Here is a 12,593-nt window from a genome sequence, read left to right as displayed (position 1 = left end):
TACTCCTTCCTGCTGGTTCCTGAACTGGCCAGCTTTATTTATACTAGGAGTTTACTAGTGGTTTCTCCGCCCCCCTCATTGGGGAAGCTCATACTCCCACAGGATTGTGGGATAGTCATTAGTCCCCAGCCAATGGTAAATAGGCAGGTTATAACACTCTCCCAACTTTGGTACAATCCCCCAGATGTTAGTAAGGAGTGCTTTGCAGGGTCGACAGGAGCTGGGTTTGCTGCTGTCCGGTTTCATTCCTTTTTTGTGTTTTCGTAGCGGTTGAATACAACTGAGTGGCTTGCTAGGCCATTTCAGAAGGCAATTAATAGTTAACCACATTGCTGTCAGTCTGGAGTCCCATGTAGGCCAGACCAGGTAAGGATGGCAGATTTTCTTCCCTAAAGGACATTAGTAAACCTTGTAATATCCTCTTTCTATGACAACATGACGAATAAAGTCAGCTATGACATGGCAATGTTACAATCCTTTAAGATCCACTCTGAGTGAAACGAGGTGGTGTTCTGGATCATACAGTCTTTGGCATATTCTTCTCTTTGCTCCTGCCATATGCCTTCAATCACCTACAGGGGGTGGCCACTTGCACAGCAGAACAAACTAAAATGTTTTTGCCAAGCTGAGCAAAAGTGTTTGGAACAACCACAACCTGAGCAACAATACTAAATTGTGAGTCCAGCCTGTGTCCTCAGGGCACTCGTCTCCAGTCGTAAGATTTGGACAATTTATGCTGTGCAGGAGAAAAGGCTAAATAGTTTCCATCTTTGTTGTCACAGATGTATCTTTGGCATTTCTTGACAGGACCAGCTCAGAGGCCCTTGAGTTTGCTAATTCCATCAACATAACTCATTACTGAAGTGTTGGGTCCTCTGCTATACAGACGAACCAACACGGTTGGGAATGGTACAACGCAGTTTTATTTCAAACATCTATTTACACTGTTTACTGAGGTTCGATCATAACCCTTGATTCTGTGGACCTATTCCTAATTCTATCTTGTAGTGGCACTCAGCACATGGTGGATGTCTGAGTGGCTTGTAATGAGCTCTGTGCCCTGAGCCGTCTCCTGCTCGAGTGCGCAGGAAGTGTTGTGTTCCCTGTTTTGTACTGTGTATGCGCTTGCCTGTGATTGGCTGTCATGTTGTGTATGTTGATTGGTCCGTTGATCTGTCCATCAGTATGTATGTATGTCTGTGCTATGATGTTTACCTGAATATCATGACATCCCCCCTTTTTTTCAAGAACATGTGCCTACGTGGTCATAAATAGAGATATGTACTGAGTGTAGCTAAATGTGTGTGTGTGCAATATTTACAGCATGTACATGGGGCTAAACTATATACAAGGGGCGATGTCGGGTGCGACATAACAACGAGGTTGTACCATAAACAAAGAACGGGGAAATGTTGAACGACAAAACGAATTCCTGTAACGATAAGAACGGAAACATAGTAACACAGTGGTAGTATGAGTTCAATGTACAAGCAGTCTCATAAGTCCAGTCTAGTAGGTGGGTGACGAATTTGGGTTGACCGCCTCAAGGGTAAGTCTGGATCCACCGGCTGAGGAATGGGCCTGGCCACGGGCGACGACGGAAGGGGCACGGTGGCAGGCAGCTCCACGAAGTCGATATCAGGAACAACAGGAGGGCGCGGTGTCATATGCCCTCTTTTGCCCGTGTGTCATATGCCCTCTTTTGGCGACCGCGCTGCTGTTGCATTCTGTGTAGTACTGGAGCATGGTTGGTTGTGGGTGCCAGAATGGAAGGCACAGTAGTCCTGCGGGTGCGACACATCAACAGCTGGGCTGGTGAGAGGCCAGTGGCTAGTGGGGCTGAGCGATAGGCCAGCAGGGCTAGGCAGAAATCCGATCCGGCAGCAGCAGCCTTGCAGAGGAGCCGCTTGACGATGTGAACGCCCTTCTCCGCCTTTCCATTGGACTGGGGATGCAGAGGGCTGGACGTCACGTGTGTGAAACCATACGAGGCAGCAAAAGATGACCATTCCTGGCTGGCAAAACAGGGCCCATTGTCCAACATGACAGTCATTGGAATGCCGTGGCGAGCGAAGGTGTCTTTGCAGGCCCTTATGACAGCGGTCGATGTCAAATCGTGCAGGCGTATGACCTCTGGATAGTTGGAAAAGTAGTCAATGACGATGACATAGTCCCTGCCGAGCGCGTGAAAGAGGTCCACACCCACCTTCGCCCAGGGGGACGTCACCAGCTCATGGGGCAGAAGCATCTCAGGAGGTTGCGCCGGTTGAAACCTTTGGCAGGTGGGGCAGTTGAGCACCATATTGGCAATGTCATCACTGATGCCCGGCCAGTATACCGCCTCTCGGGCCCTCCGTCTGCACTTCTCGACCCACAGGTGGCCTTTGTGTAGTTGGTCGAGGACCAGCTTGTGCATGCTGTGCGGAATCACAATCCGGTCCAGCTTTAGAAGGACACCATCAATGACGGCCAAGTCGTCTCGGACATTGTAGAACTGCGGGCACTGCCGTTTGAGCCACCCTCCCGTCATGTGGCGCATCACACGTTGTAGAAGGGAGTCAGCCGCAGTTTCCCGGCGAATACGGGCCAGACTGGAGTCGTCAGCTGGCAGATTTGCCGATGTGAAAGCCACCTGCGCCTCGACCTGACAGACGAACCCCTCCGAATCTGGCGGCGTGCTCACTGCTCTAGATAGGGCATCCGCAATGATAAGGTCCTTACCCGGGGTGTAGACCAGTTGGAAGTCATACCTCCGAAGTTTAAGTAGGATGCGCTGGAGGCGAGGGGTCATCTCGTTCAGGTCCTTATTTATGATGCTGACCAGGGGGCGGTGGTCAGTCACAACGGTAAACCGGGGGAGACCATACACATAGTCATGGAACTTGTCTAACCCGGTTAGCAAGCCCAGGCACTCCTTTTCGATCTGCGCGGTCATGGCCCGCGAGGCATATTCAACCGGGGCCCATGACACAGTGTCATCCCGCTGTAGGAGCACCGCCCCAATGCCGGACTGGCTGGCATCAGTCGAGATTTTAGTGGCACGAGAAGTGTCGAAAAACGCCAACACCGGTGCTGTGGTGAGCTTAAATTTGAGCTCCTCCCATTCCTGCTGGTGTGTGTGTAGCCACTGGAACTCCGTGGACTTCTTGACGAGGTGGCGCAGAGCTGTCGTGTGGGAGGCAAGGTTGGGAATGAACTTCCCCAGGAAGTTGACCATGCCTAGGGAGCGTAGCACTGCTTTCTTGTCTGCCGGCTGCGGCATGGCTGTAATGGCGCTCACCTTGTCTGCATCCGGACGGACCCCTGACCGGGAAATGTGGTCGCCCAGGAACTTCAGCTCGGTTTGGCCGAAAGAACACTTGGCTCGGTTGAGGCGCAGGCCGTTTTCGCATATGCGCGCAAAGACGCGCTGGAGACGATAGATGTGCTCCTGTGGTGTGGTGGACCAGATGATGACGTCGTCCACGTAGACGCGCACCCCTTCGATGCCTTCCATCATCTGCTCCATGATCCTATGAAAGACCTCGGATGCCGAGTTGATGCCAAATGGCATTCGGTAGTAGCGGAACCTGCCGAAAGGAGTGTTGAAGGTGCACAGCTTCCTGCTGGACTGATCCAGTTGGATCTGCCAAAAACCCTTTGAGGCATCCAGTTTTGTGAAGATTTTAGCCCGGGCTATTTCGCTCGTGATCTCTTCCCATTTGGGTATGGGGTAGTGTTCCCTCATTATGTTGTTGTTGAGGTCTTTTGGATCAATGCTGATCCGGAGCTCGCCGGAGGGCTTCTTAACACACACCATGGAACTGACCCATGGTGTGGGCTCCGTGACCCGGGATAGGACCCTTTTGTCCTGGAGATCCTGCAGTTGCTGCTTGAGGCGGTCTTTGAGTGGCGCTGGGACCCTGCGAGGTGCGTGAATGCCCGGGCATGCGTCCGGTTTGAGCCAAATTCTGCAGGTGTAGGCAGTGTTCCCATGCCCTCGAATGCCTCCTGGTTGTGGGCGAGGAGCGATTGGAGCTGTGCGCTGAACTCTGCATCCGGGAAGTCAGATGTGTCTGGAGAGAGAGAGTGGACTCGATGCACGAGGTGGAGAGCCTTGCATGCCTGTGCGCCTAGCAGGGAGTCCTTCGATGAGCCGACTATCTCGAATGAGAGTGTGTTGTGTGTCACCTGGAGCTGGCAGGATCCCATAGCCGGGATAACGTTCCCGTTGTAGTCGACCATCCTGCAACGGGACGGCCAAATTGGTGGTCTGACCTTCATGGCGTAGAAGGCTGACCATGCTATGATGTTGGCGGAGGCGCCAGTGTCCAGACGGAATGTTATCGGTGATCGGTTGACCGTTAGGGTGGCACGCCATTCATCACCCGGATTGACAGTGTTAACTTGCACCGGCTGGTGGGTCCTGGCTGGAGACATTCAGTTCCCCTCAATGACCGCAACACGGAAGGCGTCCCGGTCGTCTGTGTCACTGGTCTGGATATCGTCTGGTCACGACTCGTAATAAGGAGGCTGAGTGGTCCGCACGTCCCTGCGAGGTTGTCAGAGTTGGGGAACATTGACAGGTCGAGCTGCTCGACAGCAAGCAGCGTAGTGGCCCACCTTGCCACAGCGGAGGCATTGTCGGGTTCTTGCGGAACATTGCCGCTTTAAATGTGTGGCTCCACAGTTGCCGCACGTCGTGACGTCATGGCGTTCGTTGCGCCACTGCGCATGTGCAGTTCGGTCTTGCGTCGAACGCGCCTGCGCATCACGTCCCTCAGTGTTGCCGTAGTTTCTGGCGCGCACAAGCGCAGGAGGCCTCGAAAAGCGCGCAAAATAGCCGCCCTCGTGCGGGCCGCGGGCCGGGAGGAACTCGATCGCCTGGAGTTATAGATGGCCCCAATAATAAGAGGCACGGTTATAAAAAATAATTGTATGTATATTAGACAAAGACTGAAAACCAAATAAAAATACTTTTTGTGGCAATTGCACAAATGTTAAATTCTCACAAATCTATTGCTAAAATCACTTCAGGCAAAGCTTTTGCTCATTATTCTTATTATTTACTCCAAATTTAAGTCGGGACACGGATTTTTATACTTCCATCAATATAGGATGGGCTTTATGTGTTCTTGATACATGAAAAAGGATCTCACTATATCAATGTCAAGTGGAGATGAATTGGCTTTCTTTTGCTCGAGATGAAAATGAAATGAAAATCGCTTATTGTCACAAGGAGGCTTCAATGAATTTACTGTGAAAAGCCCCTAGTCGCCACATTCCGGTGCCTGTTCTGCTACGTCCTCTTTTGAACAACAAATCACATGGGCGGGATTCTCCGTCGGCCGACTCCGGAATCGGGAAACACAATTAGGCAGAGAATCGGTTCCGAGGCCGAAATCGCGACGGGCGCCGATTTCAAGCCAAATCTCAATTTTCCGTCACCTTAACAGCGGCGTCAATGGGTTCCAAAACAGTAAACGCCATTGGCATATCATTAGCTGGCCCGACCCGGTATTCCCCAGGGCCTCCACGATTCTCTACCTCGAATGTGCCGAATTCCCAACGGCGACGTTCACTTATGCTTTCAAAAACCGTGAAACAGGCGGTGTGGCTGTAGAGGGAGAGAGAAGGGGCACGGAAGGTGTCCATTATCAGCATAGTTTTTAAAAAATATATTTTTATTCGACAGATTTTCATCATTTAATAATAATAATCTTTATTGTTACAAGTAGGCTTACAATAACACTGCAATGAAGTTACTGTGAAAAGCCCCTAGTCGCCACACTCCGGCGCCTGTTCGGGTACATGGAGGGAGAATTCAGAATGTCCAATTCACTTAACAGCACGTCTTTCGTGACCCAAGCCGGGAATCGATCAGGGCCCCTGGAGCTGTGAAGCAACAGTGCTAACCACTGTGCTACCGTGCCGCCCACATTTTTGTCATACAAAAAAAAACAACCCCAGCAATACAAAAACAATCCCAACCAAACACAGACCCCCCCCCCCCCCCCCTCACCCCCCCCCCCCCCCCCCCCTCCAACTCCACCTCAACAATCAACGGGAACCAACTCCCGAAAGTGCAAGGTGAACAAACCCCCAAAATTGTCAAACCCCTTCTTTGCCCCCCTCAGCTCGAACCTAACCTTCTCCAGGGTCAAAAACTCCAGCGGGCTCCCCCTGCCATGCCAAGGCACAGGGTGGCGAGACTAACCTCCACCCAAATAAGACCCGCCTATGAGTGATCAGTGAGGCGAAGGCGAAGACATCTGCCCCTGCACCCGCCTGCAGCTCAGGACGGTTTGACACCCTGGATATGGCTTCTAGGGGACCGGGCTATGCATCCACATGCAAAAGCCCTGAGATTGTACCGAACACCGTCCTTCAAAGCCTTTCCAGCTTTGGGCAGGACCAAAACATGTGAACATGATTCGCAGGACATCCTCCAACCCCTCGAACAGCAGGCTCTGCCTTGATTTCGTGAGTTGCGCCCTGTACATTATCTTCAGTTGTAATCCCCTCCATGGACACCGTATCCTCCTCCATGATCCTCCCGTAGATCCCCCTTTCCAACCCGCCGCCCCACTGACAGCGCCGCCTCCAGCAATGAAGATGCCGGCACGATCGGGAAGGTGGGAAAAAACTTTCTTGCAAAGTCCTGAACCTGCATGGACCTAAACCCTTCCCCCTGCGGTAACCCATATTTCTCTCCCAGCTCCTCTAGGCGCATGAATCGCCCCTCCACAAGGAACAAATCCATAATTTCCTTAATCCCATCCCCAAAACCTCGCATCCATCCTCCCCGGCTCAAATGCCCGATCGGCATCCCCCCTGACCTGGCCTCCGGCTTAACATGTTGCCTCCAAATCTTCAATGTGGCCACCACCACCGAGTATTTTTCTGGGGCCATCAGGAGCAACCCCGGCCTCCTCCATGAACCCACCTTCATCTTTACCCACAGAGACCCCCCTCCTTCAGCTTCAGCCCCACACCTTCACCGCATTTAGCACCCAATAATAATACAGCAAGTTTGGGAGGCCTAACCCCACCACACCTGTCATCCCCTCTGCAAAACCACCCTCCTAATTCCGACTACCCACACCACGTCCCTGCCAAATGAACGAAGAGATCAATTTGTCCACCCCCTGAAGAAAGACTGAGATAGAAAGATCGTCAGACATTGTGATAAAAACAGAAACTGTGGCAAAACATTCATTTTCACTGCCTGCACCTGGCCTGCCAATGACAGAGGGAGATTGTCCCACCTCAGCAAATCAGCCTTCACCCTCCTCACCAAACTAGTGAAACGATACTTCTGGAGTTCTCCCCAATCTCGCATCCCCAAATACCTAAACTCCCCTCAGTCCAAGACCCAATCCCAGTCCCATCCCTCATTTCAGTCCCAATCTTTCGGCCTTCACAAATGCCTCCGCCGCCTCCACCATCTCGTACTAAATGTCCCTAGAGTTGTACGTCACCCTCAGCTTCGCCGGGTAGACCACGCCAAACCTCACATCATTCCCATACAGTGCCGCCTTCAATCGTCTGAAAGCCGCCCACCTTCTCGACAGATCCACAGTTAAATCTTGGCATATTCGAATACCAATGCCTTCCCACTTCACCTCTCACCTTTGCTTCGCCCAACTCAGGACCTTCTCCTTAACATGAAACTTATGGAAGCAAATTATAACTTCCCTTGGTGGCTCATTTGCTTTCGGGTTTGGCCTGAGCAATCGATGTGCCCTGTCCAGCTCATATCAGGAGGGTTCTTTCCCCCTCCCCCAACAGCTCTGCTAACATCTTCGCAAAGTCCTTGGTCGGCCTCGGACCATCCACCCCCTCAGGCAGGCGCACGATCCATAAGTTTTGTCACCTTGACCTGTTGACCCGGGTCCTCCACCTTGGCTCTGAGCCCTTTGTTAGCCTCCTCCACCATCCGCAGCTCCTCATCCATTGAGGTGAACTGGTCAGAGTTTTCACTGTGAGGCGAGAGGCTCCACCCAGCGATCCAGCTTCTGCCATCTTTCCTTCTGCTGGGCTGATGCGTTCACGTCGCAGCGAACTTTCACTCGCCCCCTTTTTACCAGTATCTTCTACATCTCCCACCTTCCTTAAACCTTCCTGCACCAGCTCATTCAAAAGCTTCCCCTAAAACCGAGCATCAAAGTCCAAAAACCAGAGTCTCGAGCAGGAGCTACCCAACATGCAACCTCCATCAACATGCCGTCGCCGTTGCCATAGTGTGCTGACAGTTGTGCCGCTGGCCGGTGGGAGTTCTACCAGGGCCTGGGGAAGTAGTTGGGGGTGGCCAGGGGGTAGGCTGTGGGGTCGAGATGGACGGGCACAGGTCCTCAGCCTGCAAGGCAGCCAATCAGCTGCACATGCCAACTGTGAACCTAGGGCCATGAATTATATGGGTGTCCCCCCAGGCCACCCCACTAGGTGCCCTCTGGCCCCAGTCGACCCATCAGTAGGATGGCTGCACTCGAGCGCAAACCGTGCCATCTTGTTGGCTGGGATGGGGGTGTGAAGGGAGTGAAGAGCGTATATGCGGCTGCAGCTTGTCGGCCTCTTGAGTGTCAATTGCAAATCCGGTGAATCTGGCACCGTTTCTCAATGAAGTCAATTGTGTTCCACCTGGCACCGGTGCCAACCCCTCAACAGTCGCAGAATTGAACCAGTTGGGGCGCCGTTTTTGCCATCGGGGAAGTCCATGAATACTGCCCCAGCATCAACACTTAGGGCTGGATTCGCTGATTGCCGTCGCCAAAATCGCATTCAGCGATTGGCCTGAGAATCCGTTTCGACGCTGAAATTGGGGACGGCGTTGTTTTTCGGATGCTCCGCCTCCACGAAAATGGCGTCATTGCTGAGTATGCCGCAAGCCATTGGGACCGTGCCCAACACTGCCACAGTCGGGAGGGGGGAGCCGTTCCACTGGCCTGGGGGGCTTTGGTGAATGGTGGGGGACTGGTGGGGGGTGGCCCGTGGGTGACAAGAGGGGTTACAGGGGGACACTATCTGGCAGGCAGGGTCCGCGCGCGGCCGGCACCATATTGTACGCTGCAGGTCGCTGCCATACCCATGCGCGGCCACGGACCCGGCAATTCTCCGTCCGTATCTGCAGGTAAAGTTGGGGGCTTTACGTGGTGCGGCTGTTAGCCCCCCCACCGAGCAGAGTGTCGGTGCGGGGCAGCGCTGACTTTTTGGTCGTAAGACTAGACACATGCTCCGGACATAGTCTCAAAATCGGAGAATCCAACCCTTAGTTTCAGGAACAGAGAAGACAAGCCATACATTTTTAGACCATAAGACCATAAGGACATGGAGAAGATGTTTCCACGAGTAGAAAAAACTAGAACCAGAGGGCACAATCTCAGACTAAAGGGACGATCCTTTATAACAGAGATGTGGAGGAATTTCTTCAGCCAGTGGGTGGTGAATCTGTGGAACTCTTTGCCGCAGAAGGCTGTGGAGGCCAAATCACTGAGTGTCTTTAAGACAGATATAGTTAGGTTCTTTATTAATAAGGGGCTCAAGGGTTACAGGATAAAGGCAGGAGAATGAGGATGAGAAAAATACCAGCCATGATTGAATGGCGGAGCAGACTCAATGGGCAGAGTGGCCTAATTCTGCTTCTATATCGTTAGGTCTTATGGCTGGATTCCCCAATTCTGGGGCAATGTCCCCACGCTGGTGTGGGAACGATGACGTTTTACGCCAGAAAAAAAGGCACTAAATGGGCACGGATTCCCCATTTTGCTGGGAGTAGCAGGACGGCAGTGTAGAGCACCCGGCTCTAGCTGACACTATGCCCCGGAGAATTACCAGGTCCGTGGCCGTGCATGTGCACGACGGCGGCCTGCAGCGGCTGCGCCATGCTACATGGCAGAGGCCACTCATGGATCCGGCCCGCGAAATAGTCCCGCCCATCGGCCGGCTCGCCGCCTCAGACCACCCCCCCCCCCCACAGTGTCCTCAGCCCCGAATAATGTGCCCCCCAGCTCGCGGATCGGCCCGCCTCCTACTGTGGCAGTGCTGGACTTACTCCACCACGCCGGGTTCCCGACGGGTGAGACCACATGCGACCCACGCCGTCGGGAACTCGGCCGGTCGAGGACGGTGTGGTGTTGGGTTCTCTGGTGCACAGATGAGCCAACACAGTTGTATGTGGTACAACTCTATTTTATTTTAACTCTTATCTACAGTTCGTTCTGGATACTCTGCACGTGCTGTCTCCCTGAGTATGTCGTGTAGCAGGTCTGTCCTGGTCCTCCTCTCCAGCTAATACTGACCACCAGGTGTCGTGTTTGTGCTTTTATATCTTTCTGTCATTGGTTGTGGTGTTGTGTGTTCTGATTTGTCTGTTGGTGTGTCTATCATGATGTGTGTGTTTGAATATCATGACAGACGGAGCATTGGGGGGGCCTCAGGCAATGTCCTGAGGCCGTCGATACGTGGCATGGCGTACTCTCCTAGTACGACGCTTTGGAGGGGGCGGAGCACCGCGAAAGCGGCGCCGCCCCCGATTTGTTCGGGAACTCAGATTCTCAACTGAGGGAAGACAGGGAAAGGTATCCTTTTGGGTGGGGTGGGGAGAAAAAGATAGAAACTGTTTTAGAGGAGGGTTTGAAAGAGGCATAGATCTATTATATTTGAAAAGAGACAGGGATAGAAAGAGAGACCCTCTGCGCAGCAAATCTGGAGAGGAAGAAGAGAGAGAGAGGCGCCATGTTATGGCGGGGGGGGGGGGGGGCGGGAGATGAATTGTTGAACAGAGAACGCACTGCAGGAGGAGAAGCAGAGGGACCCAACAGGAACACAAGAAGACAAAAAAATCAGAGTCGGAGTAGACTATATGGCCTGTCATAGAGACATAGAAAATAGGAGCAGGAGGAGGCCATTCATCCCCTTCGAGTTTGCTCTGCCATTCAATACTATCATGGCTGATCATAGACTTCAACTCTACTTTCCCGCCTACTCTCCTTATCCACTGATTCTCTGAGAGACTAAAAACCTGCCTATCTCAGCCTTAAATGTATTAAATGAAAGGGCAAAATGATAGAGAAAAATCTTGTTCTTGGCTAAGGTCAACTGTTGGCTCTTGTGGGAGTGAGTGGGATGGTCCCTGTGAGGACTTAGCTGTCCCAATTTGGAAAAAAGCGTATCCTCCAACTCACTGCAAGAAGTCGTTGGGAGAACTACAATATTATAATTTACTTATTGGGTACAGGAGCAATGAATAATCTCTTTTTGTTTTACAGCTTATTATTTAGTTGTCTTAACTGAAGGTGATCCAAAGCATTTCGCAACTCTACAAAGCGTTGTTTTCCTTCCACCAAAAGATAATTGCCAGGTAGGATTTATTTTGAAGAAATTTAGAGGGCAGCATGAAAAACATAAAATCAATTATTCAAATAATAATATGAGCTAGATTTAATTTTCTCTTCAAAATTCTTGGAAATTAAATGAATGTTGCATTTTTTATGATTGAACGTTGCCTTTTTCATGATAGATGAGGTTTTATTATCATTTTGGTCGAGTGAGTGGAACACTAAAAGTTGGCTTGTGCCAGCCACTTCATGGAACTTTCATTGAAATTTGGAAGCGGACGGTTAGACAGGAGGGCCAATGGACCAGAGAAGTAATCACAATAAACAGCAGAAGCAGATTTCAGGTCAGTGCCTCCACTCAAATTTTAAAAACTTTTCTGACAGGTCCACTTGTGGAGGAGGCTGAGGGGTTTGGGTGTGGGGACTTATGCCTTTCCCCCAACGCTGGATCTTTCTTCCGGATTCAGGTTCAAGGGATCCATCTGTTGTAGCACTTTTTTGTTTTCCACTTTTCAGCTGCCTGCCTGCCCGACTGACCTTGTATCCTCGATTCCTGAGGAAACCTAAAGCCAAGATGGGGCAGGCTTTGGAATTATTTATATACAATGTTAAGAATCAACTAATAATGCACTGTGGAGACTTCCGGTGGCGGCATGTAGGTGGAGGTCGCACGTTAGGTGGCTCCTGCTCAAGGCTCTGGTTTTTGGACTTTATGCCCGGTGCCAGGGGCAATCTTTGAAGGAGCTGGTGTGGGAAGGTATAAAGAAGGTGTGAGATGTCAAAGACCCATGAAAAGGGCACTGGGAAGAAGGGGACGAGTGAAAGTCCGCCATTGAAGAGTTGGTGAGGCCGTCAGGAAGAATGATGGCGGAGGTTGGGTCGCTGGGTGGGGCCGCTCCCCTCACAGTGGAAACTCTGATCGAGGTGATGGCAGGGGAATTTGAGAGGCAGTTCGCCAAGCATATAGAGGTGCTGCGGATGTAGATGATGGCCGCAATGAAAGAGTGGGTGGAGGAGGCGATTGCCCTGGGAAAGGCGTCAGTGTTGAAGTCGTCAGTCAAGGTGCGGGGGAGCAAAGAGAGAAGTTGAAGGGGGTGGAGTAGGCTCTGTCACAATACAGTGACCAGTTCACCTCAATGGGTGAGGAGCTGCTGAGGGTGGCGGAGGCCTAGAAAGAGCTCACAGCTAAGGTGGAGGACCTGGAAAACAGGTCGGGGCAGCAAAATATACAGATCGTGGGCCTGCCGGAGGGAGTGGAGGGTCCAAGGCCAACCGAGT

At 51.9% G+C, this 12,593-nt stretch overlaps 1 protein-coding gene across 1 annotated transcript in view; it reads left to right on the top strand.

The window, feature by feature from the left end:
* Positions 1-12,593, top strand: part of LOC140425847 (MAM and LDL-receptor class A domain-containing protein 1-like) — a 659,308-nt gene that overhangs the window by 63,661 nt on the left and 583,054 nt on the right. The window contains exons 3-4 of the mRNA XM_072510232.1: positions 11,247-11,338; positions 11,498-11,659. Coding sequence (XP_072366333.1) covers positions 11,247-11,338; positions 11,498-11,659 — 254 coding nt within the window. The remainder of the gene's footprint in view (positions 1-11,246; positions 11,339-11,497; positions 11,660-12,593) is intronic.

The sequence above is a fragment of the Scyliorhinus torazame genome, chromosome 6, assembly GCF_047496885.1.
Source record: "Scyliorhinus torazame isolate Kashiwa2021f chromosome 6, sScyTor2.1, whole genome shotgun sequence".
NCBI lineage: Eukaryota > Metazoa > Chordata > Chondrichthyes > Carcharhiniformes > Scyliorhinidae > Scyliorhinus > Scyliorhinus torazame.
This window is presented reverse-complemented; position numbering and strand designations above follow the sequence as displayed.